The sequence below is a fragment of the Gambusia affinis genome, linkage group LG16 (assembly GCF_019740435.1).
Source record: "Gambusia affinis linkage group LG16, SWU_Gaff_1.0, whole genome shotgun sequence".
Taxonomy (NCBI): domain Eukaryota; kingdom Metazoa; phylum Chordata; class Actinopteri; order Cyprinodontiformes; family Poeciliidae; genus Gambusia; species Gambusia affinis.
In genome coordinates, this window is record NC_057883.1 from 5181714 (window position 1) to 5205423 (window position 23710).

General features: G+C 42.4%; 2 protein-coding genes across 2 annotated transcripts; both read right to left on the reverse strand.

The window, feature by feature from the left end:
• Positions 1–30: 30 nt before the first annotated feature.
• si:ch211-168d23.3 (BRD4-interacting chromatin-remodeling complex-associated protein) lies at positions 31–19108 on the reverse strand. The gene is given in 14 exon segments (XM_044142763.1): positions 31–3999; positions 7227–7329; positions 9213–9307; positions 9480–9628; positions 9744–9805; positions 9923–10041; positions 10824–11379; positions 12408–12581; positions 12584–12664; positions 13179–14708; positions 14856–14921; positions 15233–15275; positions 15641–15686; positions 18057–19108. Coding segments are annotated over 13 exon segments (3735 nt in total). The 5' UTR covers positions 15682–15686; positions 18057–19108; the 3' UTR covers positions 31–3283.
• Positions 19109–20402: 1294 nt separating this feature from the next.
• Positions 20403–23093, reverse strand: LOC122846188 (enhancer of rudimentary homolog). Its single transcript, XM_044142968.1, has 4 exons — positions 22975–23093; positions 22045–22132; positions 21797–21917; positions 20403–20639 (listed from the first exon to the last, which is right to left on the reverse strand). Exons 1-4 carry the CDS (start codon positions 22975–22977, stop codon positions 20537–20539), a joined length of 315 nt encoding a protein of 104 aa, XP_043998903.1. The 5' UTR covers positions 22978–23093; the 3' UTR covers positions 20403–20536.
• Positions 23094–23710: the final 617 nt, after the last annotated feature.

Consider the following 23710-nt stretch of genomic DNA (forward strand, 5'->3'; position numbering starts at 1 on the left):
ATAGTTTGTAAAAATGAGTACAAAAGTGGTTTTAACATTTCTTATATGAACGACTCGTTTCAGGTCAAAGGAGTCTTTAGTTGAACCTTTTTTTTTTCATCAACATTTCTTTTATTTTTACAATCTAGTTCTGCTGAATTAAGGCCTCTTGATTTTGGCATCAGAACAATCTGCTAGTCGAATGTTTTTTTTTTTCTTTTCTTTTTCTTATCTGAAGTTATGTGTAAAGTTATGAGCTCCCCTGGTTTCACAGTTCAGTCAGAAATGCTGAATAAAGCACATTTACAAATAAATAAAATGGCTCAACATGCAGAATCCTTTTATCCGATGACCCAGACGGACAACACATCTAAAGGGCAGCGTTTGACACTGCGACGAGAACAATGGCACATGAGGCTGCTTCCTCAAAGGGGATTCCGTCAATGGTGGAGAGGCCTTGAATTATAACGGAGAACTTTGGGAAATATTTTACCCAAAACAAAAAAAAAAACGCAAAATGAATTCCCCTTAAAGAAGTGTAGCAGTGACAGAGTGCAATCTGTTGTGAAAGACATTGACATCTTTACTGCATTTTTGCTGAAACCAATGTAGGTTGAGACACTATAAGATCCAGAACATCTGTAATTCTGTTTTGGTTTTTTTAGATTAATTTTGTCCTGAAAAGGGACCCGTAAGGGGACATGGACGTTGAACTTCAGTCGCTTGATATTCGAACATGGCTACAGGCTGTAAAATGTGGTTCGCCTCAGCTACCAAGTAAATACAATTAAATTTCCAGGTTGTAACTTGACAACCTGGAAATTTTAAAAGATATTCAAGAGATATAATTACGTTTTCAAGTCACTGTAAATTTTAGAGAACGAATTTAAAGCTTAAGCCAGCAGGTGAGTGATTGCAAATTCTCCAACCAACCAAGCTAGCTGACTGCCGCTAACTTCGTTTTTAGCATACAGACGTGTTTTGTGACTCTCCTAAGTGTCCACCAACACTAGTACATTTAGTTTCAGCACTAAATTACTGCATATTTAAACTTTTTGTTCAATGTGACAGAGGACTATTTAAACACGCACACAAAAAAGACTCATACAATTCAAGAAAACAATGGTAAAAAGCAATTTAGCCCCAAATTTCCGGATGTTGTCACCTTTTTTTCTAATACCAAGATGTTACAACAGCTTGAGAAACACACCCTGTCTTACTTGTGATTACGTTTCACACGAGGAATGTTATACTGGCCACACTATTAATTCCAATTTTCAGTCAAGTCGTCTTAACCCCTAATTGTATGGAGTTAGTTTTGTGTAGTTATATCGCAAACAAATTGCAAACCAAAACGGGACACAAATAATACATCTAAAAATACAAATGGGGAAGAGGATACACTTGAGTAACATTTCACATTTCAATTGCTTTAACTTCATACAAAAGAGCAATAATTGTTCCGGATGCTGGTAAGATTAATACATCATTGCAGCTATAAGTTGTTCAGTTAATGACATGCAGTCATTATGAGATTTCTGTTGCAACTTTTAAAGTGAACGGAAATCAACATAAAGCTGCAAGTTGTGCTTCTTATTTAGACAAAAAAGATTTTTTAGATTTGGGATGCAAGATCTCATTATCATTGGAAAAGGAAAAACAACATATAGAGCCATCTTTTTACACATTGTCATAGCTAGGAATCTCTGTAAATCAAATAGCCAAATATTTAAACGTACATTCTAATGATGTGAATATTTTTATATTTCCTAACTGCAAAATAAAGACACAAAAATGACTCCATACATAACATCCAAATTTCTGAAGCGTGTTTTCGCCCCATTTTATAGGTAAGACAGACGCGCTCCTGTTTTTACAGTTCAATTGTTGACCTTCAAGCTAAAGATTAACCTACAGCGAACGTTTTTCACACATATTTTTTGATGAGTTTGAGAAGATCGGATGCAACAGAATTCACATTTTCATAAGGGCCGATTAGATTGTCACAATAACATAAGAAACTGCAAAAAATAAAAAATAAAAAAAATAGCTTAAATAAACTTTTAAGTGAAGCAGATGATTCGTTGTGTTTTTGGTCAAAGGCTGATGATGCGGAGAGGCTCGAATTCTAGATTTTCCTCTTAGTTTTGGTGCATTTCTTTCCAAAACTGAACATTTCTTATGGTCATTGATGCCAATAAGTCAACCTTAAGCCCTTGAGACATATTAGAAATATTTTCTAAACAGCAAAGGCCTTTATGATGATAAAGCATCTCTCATTTCTGCATTTTTACTTGGGCCCGGTTATTAAACAGGCTCTTTCCTCCTCCTGCACCATCGCGGCTCCCAACAACCCTAACTTATTATTGCTTGCATGTTCATACATACAGTAGGGGAAACTCTTCTAGCCTCCGAATGCAGATGCAAAATTAGCAGTATTTCACAGTTCGACTCCAGTAATGGCCCAAACTTTCTAACAATAGCAACAAAACACGACTGGCTAATGTGTTTCATGCCCCACCGGGTTCTTTTTGCTCTTTTTGTTTTGTTTTTTTCCTATTTTAACGAGGACAGACTCCAGCTTGCGGGAAGAGACACGACGTGGACGTTTGCTGGTGTATTCAGGATGTAACAAGTCACAAAATCTTTGGAGTTTCATTCATTAAGCCAGGGTGACGGCGCATGCGGGATTTTTATTAATTTATTTATTTTGTGTGTGTGTGTGTGTCTGTGTGTGTGTTCCATCTCGACGCATGAAACGATGGTTTTACACACACACACACGCACGCTTCCGAATCCACGCGAACTAATTCAAACGAGAACGCACACACACCTCACGCATTCACTGCATTTCTCAATGCAAAACACAATTGGCACAAAGTATCAAAATAAATACCCTGGAAGATTGGCACTATGCAAAAGAAGAAGAAAGAAAGAAAAAGGAAAAAAAAGCTTCACAATTTTCAAAGAAATCTTATAAAAAACTATTGAATAATCTCAGTCTACTCCATGTTTTATTATCCTCACTATTACTTATATACTATATGCTGATGAAGGTTACACCAGTGTCGTAAACCTCTGAAGGACTTAACTACCACTGAAACAATATAGTTCCTATTCAAATAGACTTTTTTTTCCACAAACATACATCAAAATGAAGTATCTAACATCTATCCGGCTATAGATAGTGCTGTTGTCTGGTATGCATTTCTTTATAGTGCCTATTCTTTGTTTTCTTCCTTCACACAATCAGTTCAAGCAACATCGCCATCAACATTTTTGTACTGACCCCTGTAGGGTTACCTCACAGGTGTCCCCCCAGGATGCTGGTGACAGGCTGGTCCAGTGAAGGGCCTGGCGCCGCCCTGCCCGGGGCCACCGAGGGGCCCTGCAGGCGCTGGAGCTCCAGTATGCTGTCTATGGCACTCTGTAGATGTTCGCTGAGGATGTTGTCCTCTTGGAAAGGCAGGGACGCGGGGCTGAAGCGCTGCTCCGGCTGAGGGGACACATCCACCTTGTAGCATTTCAGCTTTGGAGCGCCGATGTCTCTGGTGGGAATCTCGAAGCAAACGTCCTCCGGTTCCGTCATCGGAAGCGGAGGCTTTGCTTCGGAGTCTGGCACCGTCTGTGGGACCTGTTGTGCGGCGTTACAGCCATGAGTGCCGACGGATATTTCGTCTCCGTACTGGGAGCGCCGAGGAGCTCCGTTGGTTGCCTGGGGTTGACGTTCATTGACACCTCCGCCGCCGTTTGTCAGCTGCCCTGTGTGGTCCCTCTTGAGTCCCAGATCGCAGGCTGAGTTGTGGATCACTTTGCGAGAGCCCGACTCCTGCTTGATAGTGAGTCTTAGAGCTCCGCGTGAGCTGGACCGGTATGTCTTCAGTCCTGGGGGTCTTTCGGTCAGTCGTGCCCAAGCTGGCGGGGAAGAGGGGCTGCTAGAAGAGTGTGGATGAGAGAAGCCAGAGGACTGGGCACTGTGAGGGGAAGACGATGACGTCACCAAAGATGTCATAAACGTTTCTGGAAGGAAGAAAAAGGGAGTGATTGAACAATGTGATCAGTTAGTTTTGGGTACTTTGGCAGATGGTGGTGTTGTAGAACTCAACATTGGCTTTGGTCACAAGAGCAGTCTTAAGACCACATGCGCAAAGTCTCTATCTTGTCATGGACTCGGTGGATTCCCGATTCTTTCTCAAGACCAAACCTTCAACATCCTTTATTGTACCCAAGTTCAAGATTCTTTCTGCATTCAAATGCAACCAATAACGTTTTTTTTTATTTTGCAAATTCAATGCTACCATCTGTCGTTCTATGTGTAGAGTGAGAGAGTAAGAGAGAGAAATATTTTTCAGTGTAAATATTCAAATGTTTTTTATTGTTTGTACAACATGCAGTGGGAAGTTAAGTCCTCCACCTCTGCTCACTGTCAGTCACTTAACATTTAGCTGGATCTATCCGTTCTTCAGAGTTGCCTGCTTAATTTGTCACCAGTTAGTCAACTTCTTTCAACGAGTGATCTTTAGTCAGGCGTATGCAAAATATGAATTTCGGTTCACTTAAATATTGTAGCAGAGTTAGTTAGTCTAGGGATTACCATGCTAATGAGCCTCCACAGGGAGATTCACAGACAAGTACATGTTTTATAATATACCACCAATATATGATGTTTTATACATAATTACACTTATCCTCTGAACTACTGGTTGAGTTTCATATCTATAGGATAATATTTGGGGAAAATGGGTAGGGCATGCAAATATCAGCAAACTTATAATTTGCTTTGCCAAAAAATGCATCCTCTTCAATCTTGAAGAAATAAACAGTTACAACTGAAATAGCTTTTTCTACATAATCACATTTGTTCCTTTAACTACTGGTATGAGTTTTATATCAAAAGGAAAAAATTTGAGGACAATAGAGAGGGCATACAAATATCAGCAAGCTAATGAGGTTTTGCCGTAAAATGCATCCCCTGCTTACATGGAGAAATAAAGAGTTAAGAGTGAAATTACTTTTTCTACATAATCACACTTGTTCTATGAACTGCTGGCATGAGTTTTATATCAATAGAAATATATTTGTGGAAAATATATAAGGCCTGCATATATTGGCAAGCTAATTTTTTACTATGCCAAAAAATGCATCCCCCTGCTAATTTGAAGAAATGAAGAGTTAAGAGAGACTTCACCTTTCTACGTAATGTCACTTGTTCTCTGAGCTACTGTTATACGTTTCATATCAACATGATAATAGACGGGATGCAAATATTGGCAGGCTCAGTAATTAAAATGCATCCCCTCTACATTAACAGACTAGACAGTTAAGGATGATATAAAATGTTGTACACAACGTGCTTCTGTTTTGTAATGCTTTAAGCTATTATGGTGTTAGAAGAAAAATCTGGGAATTTCAAATCATCTGTGGAGAACATTTTCATCACACTGACTGAAAAACGTTTGACTCATTTGTCTCAATAAAGGTGTAAAAACCGTATTTATTTCAAATTATTTGCGAAATAAAACCCACCGTTTTAGGCCTTACATGGTTAGGAAACGTGATAATGTTACGAATATCTTTTAAAAGTTTCGTCTTTGGTCATATTTCAGTCCGTTTTCTCATTAATATGCGAGCGTTTAGAGAGAAGCGCGCTCCCGCGAGAGGGCATAGCTTTCTCGGCAGGCATGTGTTTCTCGGCATAACACCGGCCCAAGGTAATACAGGGCCTTAGACAGAAGCCTCCAGCCTCTCATTCCCCCGTCCTACTAAGAGCCTCAGCATCACTAACATGTTTAAATATCAATAAGGTGAATCTGAGAGGGAGACCAGGTTTATTTAAAATCAATCACTGATTATTGTTTATTTGCTGTGAAGTATTTGTGAACAAACCCAATTCAAACACAAAGATTACACCATATTGTATCCATGGTGACACAACAATCAAACTATCAAGATGAATCTTTAAACTTTTACAAAGTAAACTTCCTAATTAAATCCTAAATGTAATTTTATTTTCTCAGCTGAATGCATTAAATAAAATTTAACAACATTGTCATTCTCTATAAATTAATTTATGGTCTGTGGTACAATTAAACCATTTCTAGGGGCCCCTGAATGTCTGGAGGCCCCTGAATGGCCCCTACCAGCAGCTAATGAGTTTTCTATGCCTTGCTATCTCAGTCTTATAATTCTAGATCTAGAGGTTTAACATCAAAACATTACATAGAGTTAAAACCCCTTAGGGCTTTTTGATCTATAAATCAGTCAGTAGCCAAGTTATTCCAGAGGTTAAATAGATATTATTAGGGCTTAATTAGTAAAATGGCAGCAAATGTTCTTATTTCATAACTTCATAACCTTTGACCTTCTCTCCTCTGGTCTGTTTAACAGCTTCAGTCTCAGATCAACTCAGATCTCCAGGACTGTCAGCAGCAGAAACAGAAACTTTATATTGTTGGGGAAAATATAGACTAGATTTGCTTTGCATTGTCCCACATGATGGCAGTGATAGAGTTGGATCCAATTAGATTATTGATCAATATGGGTTGTTGCTGTGTTGTTGTACGGAGTTTTAAGATCTTCTTCAATGTGCCCTTTTTTAATTTTGAGCCCCCGCCCCTCCAAAGGTCTCAGCACGGCCCTGCTAAATTGCCTTTAGATACGCGTGTGTGTGCTTGTTCTTCCTGCCCTGTGACGGACTGGCAACCTGTCTAGAGTGTCACCTGCATCTCGTCTAATGCCTGAGTCTTGCTGAACTCTTGAACTTCATTCATAACTCTGCTGTGATGAATAGGATGCAACACGTGGGAAAGTTGTCCAATAGATCCAATTCTACATGAGATTTTAGGTTTAGATCAACAATAACTTCAGAGCCTAGCATCAGCCAGGCCTGATATTTAACAGCTTCCAAGAGTTCCCTTCACGCTTTCTGCTTCTTAATTACCATAAAAACACTTAATTTCTCCTTAACTTCATGTTAAGGAGAAATTACACTCTCATGTGTAATTTTCTGTCATCATGCAGCCCTCCTCAGCCTTCCCATTGACACGTCTTAATTACTCATTCACACCTGGGAGCTCGACTGGAGCAAACATGGAGGTCAAGTGCAGTGCCCTGAGGTGCCACTCTGATTGTCTAGGAATTTTCAATGTTCTCATACTAGCTGGATACTGTATCTTTTTTGCTCATTAAGAACATCCCTTGCATTATTAGTAGCCTCTCACCAGCGGACCACTTGTGGAAACCCTGACCTGGATCTTTGCGAGCCCGCCGTCTCTCCTCCGCCAACGTGCATCTCTCGGCCTGGAGGAAGAGACGCTCCAGCATCACCATCTCTGCCGACGGACTCTCCTGCTGTGGAAACCACAGTTCGCATGTCATCAATCGCGGAGGTACGGGAGCGGGAGGGGAAAGTGTTTACAAATGAAAATCTGCATAGTGTGGTGAACTTCGCAGAACCCCCTTTTACTTGAGTCACAGCGTCTTGTGAGCACAAATAAAGGCTCTAGATCAGGGGTCACCAATGCGGAGCCCGCGGGGCCCCGGTTACCCGCGGAGCAAGTTCTAAAAATAGCCATTGTCATTAGGGAGCACTGCCAACGAAATAATTTAATTGAATGTTTTTACATTGAAGTAATAACATTTGTATATATTTAGAATTTTTAAAAACAAATTATAAAAAGTTTTTTAAAATAAATTACTTTATGCCTAAAACTCTTTTCTATGGTTAAAGTTCAGAACTGTGCAGACGCCTGCAGGATTTTATCGAAGGGCAGCAGCGCCTGCAGCTGTACGGCTGCTCCAGCTCTGCCTACCTTAAGATTTTCCTTGAAGTGAAAAAAGAAAAGAATAATTTATGATATTTTTATTATCGAACCCTCTTTACAATTAACAAAATTGTGGAGGGAAAAAAAGATCTTATGTGGCAAAACATCTCATACGCAGCATGTCTGAGGCTGTGGGGGTCAAAGGTCACGCCAAAGCTTAAATTTTATTGGTCAGTTTGCTTTTGCTTATTTGTTCGCTTGGAGCTTTTTCTGTAAGCTAAAAATGAATTAACAGAGTTTGAACCTCCTGTAGTTCTAAGACCGGTTTGGATCCTGGTGGAGCTTTTTACCGTGTCGGTTCTGGCGGGTCGCCTGTTTATGAGCTTCTTTGACGTTTCCCAAACTGGAGAGGCGTTAGCTGACATCTGCCGCTCTTCCTGAGCGTCGCGCTAAGACTGTGGGTTAAACAATTTAATCTAGTCGAAACGTTCCCCAATTAAGCAAACATTGTTGCTTCACCTTCTCCTCCTTTGGACGTCTGACTCCACCTGAACCTGGGAATCAACATCCTCCTCTTTCCGTGGATCTACTGGGTCGGCTTCGCTTCCATGTCTTTGTAGTTTGTGTAAAAAAAAAAGAAAAAAAGAAGAAAAACAGTGTGCGCCATTTAGTGGTTTAAGTTTGTGCTGCTTTTGTGCGACGTGCACATGATGGAGAGGTGTTCTATTGCGGATCAGGTGCAGTGATAGTTTTGTACCTTCCGATCTGTCGGACTTTTTTTTTTTGACATCTGGTGTCAGCCAACAGGTGACCCGTCAGCTTTTAAGTTTGTGAAACTACAAAAAAAGCTAATAAACCGGCAACCCGCCAGAACCGCGTACTGTAAAAAGCTCAGGCGGGATCTTGGACCTACGAGAGATTCAAACTCCACTCATCATTTTTAGCTCACAGAAAAAGCAAACTGACCAATAAGATTTAGGCTTTTGCTGCCCTTTGACCCCCACAGACTCACACTGATATACGCTACACACAAGATGTTTTGGCACAAAAGAAATAGTAAAGAGGGTTGGATAATAAAAAAGAAATACAATAACTTTTTTTATTTAAAGGAAAATCTCACAGTGCGTCCAGCTGTTCAGCTGCAGCTGTACAACAATCCAGACTCTCAGTGACTTGTGGAAAATTTAGAATCACACAGAAAATCTCCAAAAGGGAATCAAACTTAAACTCTGAACTAAGAACTTCTGATCACATAATGGTAATTAACCATATCTGCCATGGTAAATTATTACTGATAACTATTGAGAGTAGTCCATAACATTAATATAATCATATATGTATTATTGTTATAAAGGCTGAGCCAAGAAAATTCATGTCTGGGCCCGTGAAGTAGCTCCCAGTCTGAAAAAGGTTGGTGACCCCTGGACTAGATGTTCTGAGGTCGTGCAACGTTATTGTGCTACGTCTCACCTGGGTTTCCTTAACCAATAGCTGCCTGTATTTGTTGACCATGTCCTTGGTGCGTTTTAGCAGGAAACCAGATACAGAGTCAAACTCCTGATCCACTGTTGAAAAATAAATATGTAATTTCCAGGTGAACGTGGACTGCTGAGTATTTTCACTGAACGCAACAATAAATAAAATAAAAAGGAGAAAACCTCTCGAAATGGTGACTAAAGAAACAACAAATGGTTACTTCTTGGTCTTTTCAGACTTTACAAATCAATGCTTGTGAACCTAAATTGAAGTCCTCTTGATTGGGTAGGTGACCGGCGCAGGTGTGGTACGGCAGCAGGCGTCTAACGGCGTCTTTCAGAGTGGCGAACGCCGGCCGGGTGAACGGGCTCTGCACAGCTTCGTGGTCCAAACAGAGCTGCTGCTGGAATCTGGAGAAAACGATGAGATCTCAGCATGACTCCGAAAAGGTTCATCTGGCAGCTGGTTTGTGAACAAAGAAAAACTGCGTTCACTTTTGAACTGACGTTTTGTGGAAATTCTTACCTGTGTCTGCGCATTGCTGGTGTGAGCCTCTCCTCTCTCTGCAGTTCCAGATTACCTGCCAGCTGATAAACAAGTTTTCAGTAAAGGAAAAAAAATAAAAGACAACTTGGACTCAAGCGTGTATTGAATGTGGAAGGATTGAGACTTTGCTGTATGGTGTGTCATATTAAGTGTTGCACCTTTTTGCCGCTGTGCTGGACGGGGCCACACTGGTTGGGAGGCCCCTGAACTCGATCTGCAGGAGAGGGTGGGTGTACATTGAGAGTGTAGCTCTTACTCTCCAAGGCAGCTGTGGGCTCTGGTAAATGACATGATGACAAAGATGAACGAAGTCAGCGGAGAAGTATGATACATGTATACTTATGGCCTCCACGCCACCAGGGGAGCCCCAAGAGCACCCAGCCAATATATATATATATATATATATATATATATAGAATAAAAAATTTCAATTAGGGCCAATTCACATTCATTTTTGAAAATGCGGCAGAAGTAGCCAAAAGGCTATTTTTTTTTGTGATTTAGCTAAAAACAAAGGTTCCACAAGCAAGGTTGTAATGACTTAACAACACAAATATTGTCAATAAATACAAAACAAGAAAACGACAACACAATTATTTTAAAACGTACAATTAAAATAAATTAGGTAAATAATAATGGGTTAATCCCTTAATTCAGCTGTTGGCTGGGCAAAAACAAACCCATCCTGTTAAAATTGTTTACTGTAAATTCAGTGCCTTTCAGCTGATGTTAATTTCAAATAGTTAGGATAATACAGCACACTTAAGTACCACTCTCCATTTCAAAATCCAATTTTTTGCACTTAGCTTGCTACTCCTGTATAGTTAAAATCAACAGCCATAATAACACTGGTATGATGTAAGCTAATTACAAATTATGCTAATATGATAGTAAGTCTTCACACAGAGTAGCTTAGGAAAGCTTCTGGTTTGGGGGACCCCAAATGAAAATCTACTCAGGACCCCAAAAAGTTTTGGGCCGGCCCTGACGATTCTATGTCTGAGTATGCATTTTTTTTTTCTTTCTTTCTTTTTCTTTCAAATGGAAAAAGCAACTCACTGTTTTGTGTGTGCTGTTGGACAGCAGCGTCGTCTCCCTCCTTCGAGAGAAGAGCGGACGCAGTCTGCTGCTGAGGCACCGGGACGCTGACATGCAGAGGGGACGGGCTGCGGCGGGCGGGAGTGCAGCTCGAAGACGGGGGCTGCGGAACGGAGGGCTGCACCTGTCCGGGAGGCTGGGAAACACTCTGGACATTCGCCTGGGTCTCCGCAAATAAGCTCTGCGAGACTTGGTACTGGACCGGAGCCTCCATGTGGGCCTGGGAGGCCGACTTCTGAGGCCCAACCGGAGGGGAGAACGTCGCTGGAGCTGGTCTCGCGGCGTCCTGAACAAGAGACGGGGAGCAGATCATCGTCGCCTCTTCCGGTTCTGAGGGATGCGGGGAAACTTCACAGCGCCGGCCGGAGATCACGTGAGCGTCCGGTTCAGACGCGGCTCCGCTCCGGGGTGGACTCTCTCCGTCGCTGCCAGCCGGGGAGGTGAGGGGTTCAATCGGAACCACTGGCAGAGCTCCAACCAATAATTCAGATGGGATGGGAGAACTAAGCGCTTCCTGCTGAGAAAACCAGACCAGGATTTAAGCCAACGTGTGATATAAGACACTAATACTTTGAACAAAGCTAATCCTTCTAATTTACACAACACCATTGCAGTTTTATATCATATTTTCATTTTTCTAATTTAATGACATTTAGCTCGTTTAATATAAAACGTGTTGACAAAACACAGGATGGTTACACTTCAAGTGTTTTACAGGGTTCGTTCAGGTACTTGAAATCCTTGAATTTCATTCAAGTGTTTTAAAGTTTTAAACATTTCTTGATTTCTCTATGAAATCGTTGAAAGCACTTAATATTTAAATAGCACGGTTTTGAAATGCAAGTGCTAAAAATTACTAAACTTCAGAAAACTTAGTGGGAAAATTTTTAAGAGATTTTTCTAAATATCTTTTTATATTGTGTCTGAGATTTTGAGATAAATCTCAGGGAAAAAAAAACAAGAAAATTTCTAAGTTTGAAAAGTTGAAGATTGCCTGTAAAAAGTTGTTTCAAAAGTCAAAAATGTCCAACTTTTGCAAAACGTTTTTGGGAGAACTTCTAAGATTCTCAAGTAAAATCTTGAGATGTCAAATTTTTCTAAAATCTTTCTTGCAAAGTTTTAACATTTGGACTCCAGTGTTGTCGTAATGTCTCTCTCCTATGCTGTCGGTAGAGAGAGACATTTCAAAACATGACGTTTTGCTGCATTTTAATTTACCCCGTGCTGCAGAATGTGAAATAACATTGCAAAACATTATTAATGACAGTAAAAATTGTTTGTTATACAACATGTTACATGTTATACATGTTATATAACAACAATGTGATATAAGAGTGATGTGAAACTGTATTTTTTAATTCATTTGTACTGTTCTTATCTCCAAAGTGTGGCACTGGAAACTGCTTGAATTTTACTGTGGAAAAAACGAATCCTGTTCTTAAGAGCTTCCTTTTCTTCATGTACTTCATGCGCTGCTTTGTGCCGGTGTGTCACACAGACTCCCCCCACGAAACAAAATCTACAGAAGACGTCTCACGCACTGACCTGCGGCATGCTTTGCATAAAGTCCTGGCTTTGACTCATCGAGTGGGCGACCTCTTCCACAACTTGGCTGAGGTCTGCTGAGGGCATCAGGAGCTTGGGCATCTCCACAGCTGGTTCAGGGACATGAGGAGGCTCAGGCGGGGGCTGCAAGACCGCAACCACCTGAGGAAGAGCAGAGGAGGAGGAGGAGGAGGAGAGGACTGGAGCCCCGCAGAGCCGGTCTGCACCGAGACGTGCTGGACCACGTGTCCAAAGGGCTGCAGGGAAAGACGCACCAAAGTTAGGACCAAATTCTCTTCAGTTGAAATGAAGAATAAAGTATCCCATGTTGGGGGTGTCCAGGTGCAACTTTTTCACTTCCGATACGATACCGATATTGCAGCTTTGAGAACTGGTTGATATCGATTCTGACCCAATATGATATCGCCATGAATCACACATTATTTTGCAGTGTGGAATGTTAGAGAATGTCTAACCATGTGATATTACTCAGAGAACAAAAGTCAACAATAACAACTGAGCCATTTATTGTTAACCAATGGGTCTGCATGCGGAATACAAACACTGGTGCACAGAAAGGACTAATTGCTCGAGTGGAGTGTTTCTAACAGTGTGCTTTAGATGCTGGCTGATATATTCTGACACTCGTTTTTTTAGCCGACATCGGACTGATTTCCAATATCAATATTGGATTGGAACCCACCTGGGTAACCGTAGTGAAACACTATGCATAGTCGTCATGTTTATCTTCAGAGTGCTAAGAGCTCACACCTTTTGTAGCTGGTGGAAAGCCTCCTCTGAGCCGCTCCTCTCCTCCTGAACAGGCCTCTCAGGCAGCAGCACCACAGAGGTCCGCTGAAGGCTCAGCTGCCCCTCTGTCACTCCCGCCTGTGGAGCCGCAGCCTGAGCAGCGAACGGCAGTCCCTGAACAACCGAGGGGCCGTTGACAATCGAGATGGAAGTGAGATCCTGGGGAAGCACCCTTGAACTGTTGATCAGGGTGATGTGGTTCCCAAGAGCAGGACTGTGGACCAGGGTGGCTTGTTGCCCCTGCCCTCCTGCGGCGTAAGCTCCAGCCAGCTGTGCTGGCATCTGGAAGACGGTGGCGGGGGCCGGCTGCAGCTGCAGGGATCCTGAAAGCACAGTGGCCTGGCGGAGAGCTAGCTGCCCTGTAGGAGTGGTGAAGACTGGGCTGAAGTTCAGCTGTCTTTGGGGTACGGTTAGGATCTGAGAGCCGTCCACAAGCTGCCCAGTGGAGGCAGCCACGCCGTGAATGGAGGGGCCTTGATGACTGGGGGTAAGGAGAGGCTGTACTGCTCTGGCAGGCTGGGAGATTGTGACGGGACACTGGCCCGGAAGAAGAAACTGGTTCTGGCCTTGGAAGAGTCCTTGAGGCTGGAGCACGAATGAGCCGCCCTGGTTGACCAGCTGCAGGCTGACCGGCTTGGAGAGCTGCTGCGCCGGCTGCGGCTGTGGAGCTACGGTCTTTTGGCCGGGAGCTTGGGACAGTAAGATGTTGGACGAGGCGGTCGCCGGGACGAACGTGAGACCAGAGGTCGCTTTCTGCCCCGAGGGCTTGGGGCTGATTTGCACCAGCCTGGGCTGGATGCTGATGGGCAGCTTGGGCTGGATGGGGAGTGGGGCGCGCTGCAGGATGATGCCCGGCGCCGGCGCCGCTGTGGCTCTGAGGGCCGGGTTGATGAGGGGCCGAGTAGCGACACCAGGCACTGCCTTGTGGATGATCATGCTGGAGCCTTGAGCGGGACTCAGGGAGAAGGAGCTGTCTGGAGAAGGCGCAGGAAACACGTTCCCAGGCAGGAGTCCCATCAGCTGAGCCGGGGCGGCCGGTTTTAGCGACGGGCAGCCCGGTCCCACTGCCAGCAGGGAGGGTTGAGGAGGCTCCACCGCGGCTTGGGTGTCTCTGGGCAACGTCGGGGCGACGGGCAACGTGACGGACTTGGGTACGAACGGCACCGCGGGTGGAGAGATGAGAGGAGTTGGGGTATAGAGGGACAAAACGTCGCCTGCTTGCGCCAGTCCTGCTTCCAGGGCCATGGTCTGCTCTGTGATTTCAGCCTCCTGCAGACTCTGCTGGAGGATATCACAAGCCACCTCCGCCTCCCCCACTTCCTCCTCCTCCTTCGCCTCACATCCAGCGTCGGCAGGTGGCTGCACGGCCTCCGGGTCCTCTGCGCCCTCCGGAGAGGACAGCAGAGCCTCCTCCAAGAAGGACAGGTCCACACAGCCAGGTGGAGGCGTGTCCGTGCAGTCCCTGCTGTCTCCCAGCAGAGAGACGGGACTCTGGAGGAAGAGACATGGACAGAGAGAGGGTTATTGTGTGATTAGTCAGCATTTAATGGCAGTCACGAAATGGAGAGAAAACCATCTATCTCCTGGGGGTTGATGCTGGTTGTTGTGTCGCTGCTGGCTGCGCATCCAGACACTCACCGGGGCATCTGTGAAGAGGGAGGGCTCCCCAGAGGAGGAGCTAATGAGCAGGTCTTCAGTCTGCAGCTGGTGAGACAAAAACGTGTCTATTTCAGGTTTGGTTGCCTTGATTGTTGGGGGAAAAATTATTCAGCTTTACTTTCTTAACGTTAACCATCTGCCCTCTCACAAACACCTCCCAAATCTGACTCTTCATCAGCATGATTGCTGCAGCTAAATACCAGTGCACACCGCACTTTTGAGATTTAATTTTGAGAGAACGTTTGAGAGTCTTCTATCCACTTTCTCTGGCTCTTCCACACAAAATCCCAGAAGACTTTGAAGGCTGTGGTTGTAGGATTCGAGCAGTTTTGGAGTCTCTGTAAATCACTTCTTACCTCACTGGTTCCATGAAGGAAGTCATTCAGGGCTTGGGGGTCACTGCAACAAGAGAAGGAGAACAAAAGCACCGAAGCAGATGAAATCTATGTGGATATTTGTTTTTTAATACGGTTTCAGAGAGCGGGCCCAAGCATGAAACTCTTCTTAGCATGTTTGTCTCGTTTTTCACATTGGAATCAACATTTTGATTCAGGATCTGCATGCAAACGTTAAGTACAGGAGTCAGAAAGTCGCCCCTTCTTTTTTTGAACGCATTTTCTGGTGTTTTGCAGGATAATTTGTTGGAAATGTTGTGGTTCTATTCATGCTCCCCCCCCCACCTTTGTTTTGGAAGGCAAAGAAGGAATGAAAGAGAGCAAGCTAGCTAGCTAGCTACAGGATGTAAGAACAAACTAGAAACTCACCACAAAACATCAAGTAGACAAGTCCCATCTTCATCCTCCATGTCAGCTGAGAGAGAGATTAAGAATTATTAATACCAGCACTTCGTTTTGTTACAATATTGCTTGTAAAGTTCCCCTGATGTTCTTCTGATATCGGTTTAAAATGCATTTGATCCAGACTGATGCTGCTGTCCCATCCACATTACCTGATGATTACACACTTGTCTCTTTAAAGTGCCCCGCCCGCCGTTTCTTGTATAATTGTAAATTGAACGTGGCTAACGTCACAAACCCATTTCCTGCAGGCATAGAACATCCCCAGCTTGGAATTGCTTCCTTTTTTTATGGCAACACATGAGGCAAAGTCTCAGAGTGAGGCAAAACAAGACGCCTGCGCTGTCGAGTTTTGTCTTTCGTGAAAAATGAATGTTCCGAATCATCAGCATCATTAAAATGAAAAAAAAAAAAAAACGGAGAAAAAGAAAATCAGAGAAAATAACAAAACATTTTTTTTATAATTATTTTGTTCTTAAAGGAAAAAAAATTATCCAAACCTACAAGTGCAATTGCCGCCCTTGAAAAAAATTATGATTTAACTGTCATTTATCCCCTTTTTCTTATTCACATTCACTATAGCCACACCCAGACCTGAATACATTTGTATTTAGTCCTCTTTATTCCGTCTGCGACCATTTCAATTCTGAGGTTAAGTCTGCCATGTGTTAGTAAGTCCATTAAAATGGAATACTCCAGCTGCTCCGTAAACAAGGAGCATGAGGAAGATCAAGGACCAAAGCAGAGACATCAGGGAGGAAGTATTGGAAAAGTTTACTGCAGTTGAGCAGATCCAATTCAGGTGGAAGAACAGTTGACAAAAGTCGTGCGATTGACAGATTTGGCATTTATGGAGGAGCAGCGACCTGTAAAAAGTCTAGTTTACAGCTTTTCATGAGTCTTTTAAGTTGGGAGCATCATAATGTGGGGATACGTTTTCCCAGGAAAACCTGTAGTTTCTAGCACGTCACATTGTTCCAGAAATATCTGATAAATTTAGGCCTCCAGCAGGTGCTTTCTCTGTGCTAAGATAAATCATTTTCCTCACCAGGAACAATCAAAGCACATGGATGGAGCTAGATGGAGCCTAACACAGGAAGAAAAGCTAACACAGATGAGCAATAGACTAGATATTTCCTGCAACGTCTTGCCTTCCAGCAAGAAAACAACTAAGAGCATACACCCAGAGCAATGGAATGGTTTGGATCAGAGCTTGTCCACATGTTAGAACGGCCCAGTCAAACTCCGGACATAAATCCGATTGACAAATTGTTGCAAGCTGCTGTTTACAAATGCTCTCCGTTGAATCCTCCAGCTTTATTTGCAGGTGGATCGATAAATGTTTGACTCCCTGTTTAGATCACAGTAAAAGTGTGATCTAACTTCACACTTTTAAGATTTTACATTAACACATTAAACGATTTAAAACACTGTATAATGAAACAGTAAACATTAATAGGAGAAATTGTCTTGATATACAGTAGAGACCAAATGTTTGGACACAACTGTGTGTCCAAACTTTTGGTCTCTACTGTATATTTTGTACTTATTGTAGTATTTTTGCGTCAATATTATCTTATTACTACTATTAGTAATACATGGGAAGACAGGAGGAGTAATACTTTTACCCGCTCCTTTAAACGTTTATCACTTACTGTGTCATTTTATCTGTAATTTATAACCTTCAACAAACATCGAAATCAAATTTTTATTGTTTAAAAAAAAAAGAAAAGAAAAACTGCAAATAATTTTATTGGTTCGCCTTCCTGTGCAACTCCGTTTGAAAAGAGAAAAAAAATGTCGCTTACGCCAAAGTATGGGCTTTCACCCCTTCGGTTGAATTCTCTCCGGTACCGAGCCAATGAGCGAACAGAAGAACGGTGACGTCAATTTTCCGCGCCGTTTTAGAATCGTAGTCTGCTTGAAGTTTTCGCAATGGCAGCGGAGAAAGCGAAGGACGCCGTTCAGTTCGTGATCCAAATACTGAACTAACATGAACCGTCGCCTCCTTCGACTTTTTGTAGAGGAGGATGGTTTCGCGTCATAGCGCCGAACTGGCGCATTACTTCACTGGCAAAAATCAGTTGGTTAACAATTTTAAATCTCATATATATATAGCTACATATATATTGGTATAACTGACAAAATGTGGACAAAGTCTTAACTGTTGCAACTGCGATGTACTGTACGTTTTAAAGGGCAAACAACGGGGTTGTCGGGAGGAAAATCAGCCAGAAAATGTAAATTATTTCAGAGAAATAAACATATTTTGATTGCTGGATCCTTTTCTAAATCACAGGTTTTGAATTAAGCGATGAAAGCACAATTAATTATCCCAACAACAACAAAATCTGCATGTGGGAGAAGGATTCGCCAAACATACTTTACATGTGAGAGGCCCCATGCAGAGCGGTCGAGCTGAGTTCCGGTGGTGGCTTCATGGGAAGCTGTGGTCGCTCTTCGGCGCCTGGGGGCGGACGGGTACCAGGCCGAGGCGGCGGCGGGACGGAGCCGAGACCTCTCTCTGCTGGGGCATCGCTGCGGGAGGCTGGATGTGAGGACGGCACAGACAACACAGCACACGCCGCATGCTGCCAGGTCACTCCGGGTTACCACGAACAACACACCTTCCTCTCAGGAGAGAGGCAGACATTACGATCGATGCGTGATTCATCAGTTTTCTGGCTCCAAATCTACAGCCACAATAGCATCATATTTCTGATTATTGATTACGCCCGAGGCTGATCGGGAGGGAGTGAAGGAGGAGGGAGGAGAAGAAAACAGAAGCTATTGTTGTGGCAGATCAGAGCGGCTCAGCTGTAAATAGACGGCTCCCCCTGCGCCTTGGATGTGACTTGTCCTCTCCTCATGGTTGTGTGTGTGTGTGGGGGGAGAAGGGTAGAAAAAGGAGCAGCAATGTGGAACATCTCTGCACAGCGCCTGCCTGATCTAACATTACTCACTGTCTTGCGCCCGATTTCAAAGTCTTCTCCCTCTCCGACTCCGCCGATCGCATTTGTTTACAAGCAGACAGCCGCATTAACACCCCTCCAGGTACCGCATCGCGCAGTGAAATCCTGGCGCACCGACCCCATCATCCGAAACCTGCAGCGGCAAGTGCCCCGCTATTCTCCGGTCGTAACCAGGACCCGGGAGCCGCTGATGTAGGTTACGTAAGGTGATGTGCATTCATGTTAAATTTATGTCCGAGACGATGCAAGACGCCGAGCCCGCCGTTTCTTCCAATCTCCCTCCCCTTCATCATCACCATTATTATTGTTATTATTATTATTTAAGATGCACACATTTTCTCAGTGTGAGTCCACGGCAGCTGACGCCTGCTGTAAATCATATCGCGGTAACAAAAGATGCCTTGTGTTAAATATCTCCTCTCGCAGTCAGCCCCGAGCGATTCGCTTCTCGTCGGATCGCTGGAGTAAATTCCGCTATTAAAAGAATAACCAAGAGAGAGGAAGAAAAAAAACACACCCTCACCCCTTCTTTGTGGTTTATTGTCCTGTCAAGCGGGCCTCTGCGCCATCGATTCTCACTCAGCGGTCTTTTCAGATGCTAAAAGGAGGAGAGGGGGGGTGGCGGCGGTGGTGGAGGAGAGGGTGTGGGGGGAGGGAGGGGGGGGACAGGGTGGGATGAAGGAGGGGGGAGGAGGCGGGGTGTGGTAGGGGCGCCGGAGTGGGTGTGAGAAAACAGACTGCGATCACAACACAAAGGTAGGGGGACAAGAAAAAGAAAAAAAAAAAAAATCCACACGCGCGAGAGGAGAGGATCCAGCTTCGGTAGCGCGAGCGCAGGAGAAAGTGTGGCCGTCTCCTGCGCCTCGTTAGGCGGACACGCGCGCGTTTCGGCGGTCCCGGTGCGTTTCTTTACAACGCTCGCTGGTCTATTATATGTTTGTTTTATTAATCTCCTTCCCTTTTTTTTTTTCTTTAATCCTCTTACGACGTAAAACTTAAAAACGCACGCCTCCACACTCCCACTGACGCGGAATTTGCGGAAAAGTTGATTAAGGTGAATTTCGAATTGATCTAAAGTTTTCTTAGTACGAAGTAAATTTTCAAGATAGCACTCATAAAATTTATTTTTTACTATCATTTCTAAAATATATTAGATTTTAGCACACTTAAGTACATGCCAGTATATTTTTCTCCTGGGTTACGAGTGTTTTCAGGAAACTACCTCAAAATAGTTAAAATGAGATGAATAAAAATCGATAGAAACAATGGGAAAAGCTGTTATGAATGTGTAAAAATATATTTGATAGCTTGAACCATTTTAAATATCAAGCATGAATTCCTTTAAGTGTTGATTTATACACACATACCTTAGAAAAGTATTTGCGACATTTTATCACACCTTGTCACTTGCCAACCACAAACTTCATTATATTAGCTTGTAATAATTACGAACCAGATGGAAAAAACACAAGAATATCTGGTTTAAAACTTTTCAAATAAAAATCTGAAAGGTGCGGCATGCATTTGTATTTAGCTCGATTAAATAAAAACTTTGACTTTAATCTAATCCTGTTGCTGCATTTTGCCCTTTATTTTTGCTCTTTCCATGTTCCAGGCAACTCGAAGCGGTTTCCCTCTCTCTGTTGGAAAAAAATTAAAAAAGCATCCCACCGCAGCATGATGCTGCCACCACCAAATGGGTCATGTTTGAAGTGCTGTGTATTGTTTGCATGCAGATTATTAAGCAACATAAGAACTAGTGTTTAATAGGAATCTTTATTAATAAGTCAAACAAGGATATATAAAATACACTCCCCATGTGAAAAGAACTCCAAAAACACAACCTATCTACGCCCCACCCCACCCCACGCCCCACGTTTTCTCATGGGCTTCACTTGGCTGCCTGCTGGGCTTGACGACGAAGCAGCACGTAGATCTTCTCTTTGATCCAGTCCTTGTTGTACGGTTGGTACGTCTGTGTGTCGGCACGATACCTAAGACGGAACGACAGGTTTAGGTCTGTTTACGCCCGACTCCTTACAACAGGACGCCGCCGCTCATTTTGAAAACACAACTGTTTCGATGTTGACCAAAGTCTTCTTGTACCCTTTCCTAATTTTTGGAATAGAGCTTTAAAAAGTTGCTCAAATGGTTACATTTGATAGGTGGACAGCTCTATGTCTCTATGAAGCTACTAAACTACAAAAATATAAAACTCAATTAAGAAAAAAAGGCATGTTAGGAGAGATCTTTCTTTTTCAATATCAAGTTACGATGCTACTTTCTGTTGTGATAAATGTCAAATATAAAAGAAATTTGACTATGTGATTTAGCATCTAAAAAATTGGCACGCTGTCTCTTTAAGAAACGTCTGCTCTTTCTGAAACTACTCCTTCATAAAGTTGTCAGGAAATGGCTCCCCTATTATACCTTTATCGACGTTTTTGTTGCACTGAGAAGTAGCTTGTACAATGAGCTTTGCAGATGCTCGGTTCCTCCAGGTGTTTGCTAATTGCAGCTGGCTAGTCTGAAGGAGCTGAGTGGGGGAGTTGCAAGGGAGGGCTGCTAAGTGAGGCAGAAGCCTGGAAACTGTGACTCTGAGGAGGAGCTACATCCTCGAAGGCAAAGCTAGGTGCACCTAAATTAATGTTTTGTGACTTTGTGAATGTTTCTTTGTTTTTTTAACTTATAAACTCAACAACTTGAAATGGTTCCAGTGTGGAACACATTAACCTCTGTCATATCAAAGCTCTGTTATAATCACACAACCAGAGTATCCACCTCTCCATTTCTGCAGCCTCATTTACAGCACGATTCGATCAATACGTTTCACTCATTTTGCAGCACTTGAAATATTTGTCAATTTTTCAGTCTTAAACAAAAGTCCAGTTTACTTTCCTAAATCCTTGTGTAAATATCAGGAATTGTTCATACATCATCTCTACATCAGGGCTGTCCACAGTGTGGCCCCGGGGGCCATTGGTACCTCTTCCAGTGAATGTGTACCGTAATATTTAACCTACTAGTTTTGTCTGACAATAACACTTAAAGGTAGCATCCAAAAATGTAAAAGCTTTGTTAGTATGAAATATGTTTTTATTTTTATTTTTAAAGATTAACAATCAGGAAGGATTATTTTACATCGACTTACACCAAACAGCTGAGGTCGGCTAGGTCATCGATGAAGTCAAACAGTTGGCTGATATCGTATGTGATGGACGGACTGTTGGGGTTCATTCTCTTTAAATGCTCCTCATACATCTTACAAACACCTGCAGGACGCAAAGATACAATACATTACACTGTTGCGGCAAGAATAGACACAGGATGCAAGTTGAATGTGACTGTGATTCTGTAAATGGGCAAATTGTTTTTGTGAAGCCTTCTGCTTCAGCTCACCTTCCATACACTCGTTGACCGATTCATAATCAGCGTATGTCCGACCCTCTGGCCTCTTCGTGGGCTGAACTAGCAGGATGGTGTGAGACTGAAATTCATATTGATACTGTTACGTTCAACTAAAAGTAATCATTGTCTCATTCAAAGTACACTTGTTTTCAAATAAATAAAAGCTACTTTAAATATATGAATTATGTGTGTGTGTGTTGTTTCAGACGTGTCAGTAACTGAGACCTTTCGATAGTAGGCCTTGAATATACAACAGTGCTTTGTTTCTCAGCTCCAACAATATTATGTTAATAAAAAAATAAAGTTCACATTCCATAAAGCTTACAAAGTATATAGTCAACAACTCTGTGAATAAAAATTATTTGTCTGAAACTCCATAAAACCTGCAAAGCGTTATCTCACAAACTAACCGGTATATGGTTATTATCAGTTCAAACACAGTTAATGATCGTTGAATTACACAAACGAGGTATACGTTCATCATTAGGTGGTTATGGCAATCTTAAGTTGTGTTGTGGCGGATACAATGTATGTATTTCACACCGGAAATGACTGACTTTGCTGACATCCACACTGTAACTTACACGTTTTCAAAGGAAAATTTACAGACCCTTTGCTATGAGGAAAATGAAAAATGCTACACTCCGTCATTTACGGTCAAAAATGACTAAACAACGAATAACCACCGAAATATGTTGTTAAAGCTTAACTTGCACACAAAAAAAATGTCGTTTTAACGGTGAGCTTTGTTGTTGAAGCAGTTACGTATGTTTCAGATATTTCACGCTAACGTTAGCTACTGTATTTACCGTAAGTTTTCGTTTAAGTCGCTATAATTAATTTGACATAACGCGTAGGCTTTGGTTTTCATTGGAAGGTGTAAAACGTAATTTCCACAACTAACCTAACATTAAAACATACCATGCTTTTGGTGGCTTTCGTAGATTTTCAGGGGTACCTGTTACGTTGGATCAAGCTGACCTCTGTCACCGGAAGAACAACTTACTGACAGGAAACAGAATGAAAGAGGGGAGCGTCTAGTGGAGCTCCGGCGGAAGGCGGAAGCAGCTCCACTGTTGAGCAGAAATACTCATCTTTCACCTCTGAGAAAGTTTATCCTGCTATTAATATGTTACGTATACAAACAGTTCATTGCGTACGCGATATTTACCCATAATTTTTCTCCAATGTTTCTGCTTTATGGAATCACTCAGTGACCATTTGCAACAAAAAGTCCTTATCCAAGAAGGATTGGTGTAGTAAAAGCATTGTTTTTCTGAAAGACCTTGTAGATGTTAATGGAAAACGTTTTGGAGTACTCAACTTCTTTAATAAATATAACATTAAAAGCACTGAATCACAATATAACAAAAATATGTAAAAGCACACCTCAACCTTTTATTCACTTACTCAAGAATACTCGTAAATTTAAAATGTTCAAATTTTCCTAAAATTATGGCATACATGTGCTAATTAATTAACCAGCCCTTAAAATCTATTTTACTCAACTATGAATGAACAAGGATCTTGCTTAGCGTGGCTCATGTAGAAACAGCTATTCTCAACAGAACTCTCTTTAAATTTATTAAGTGATCAATTTCTCTAAAGGTAAAAAATCCACCTCAATTTAAAATAAGACACGAAATATACTTTGTTG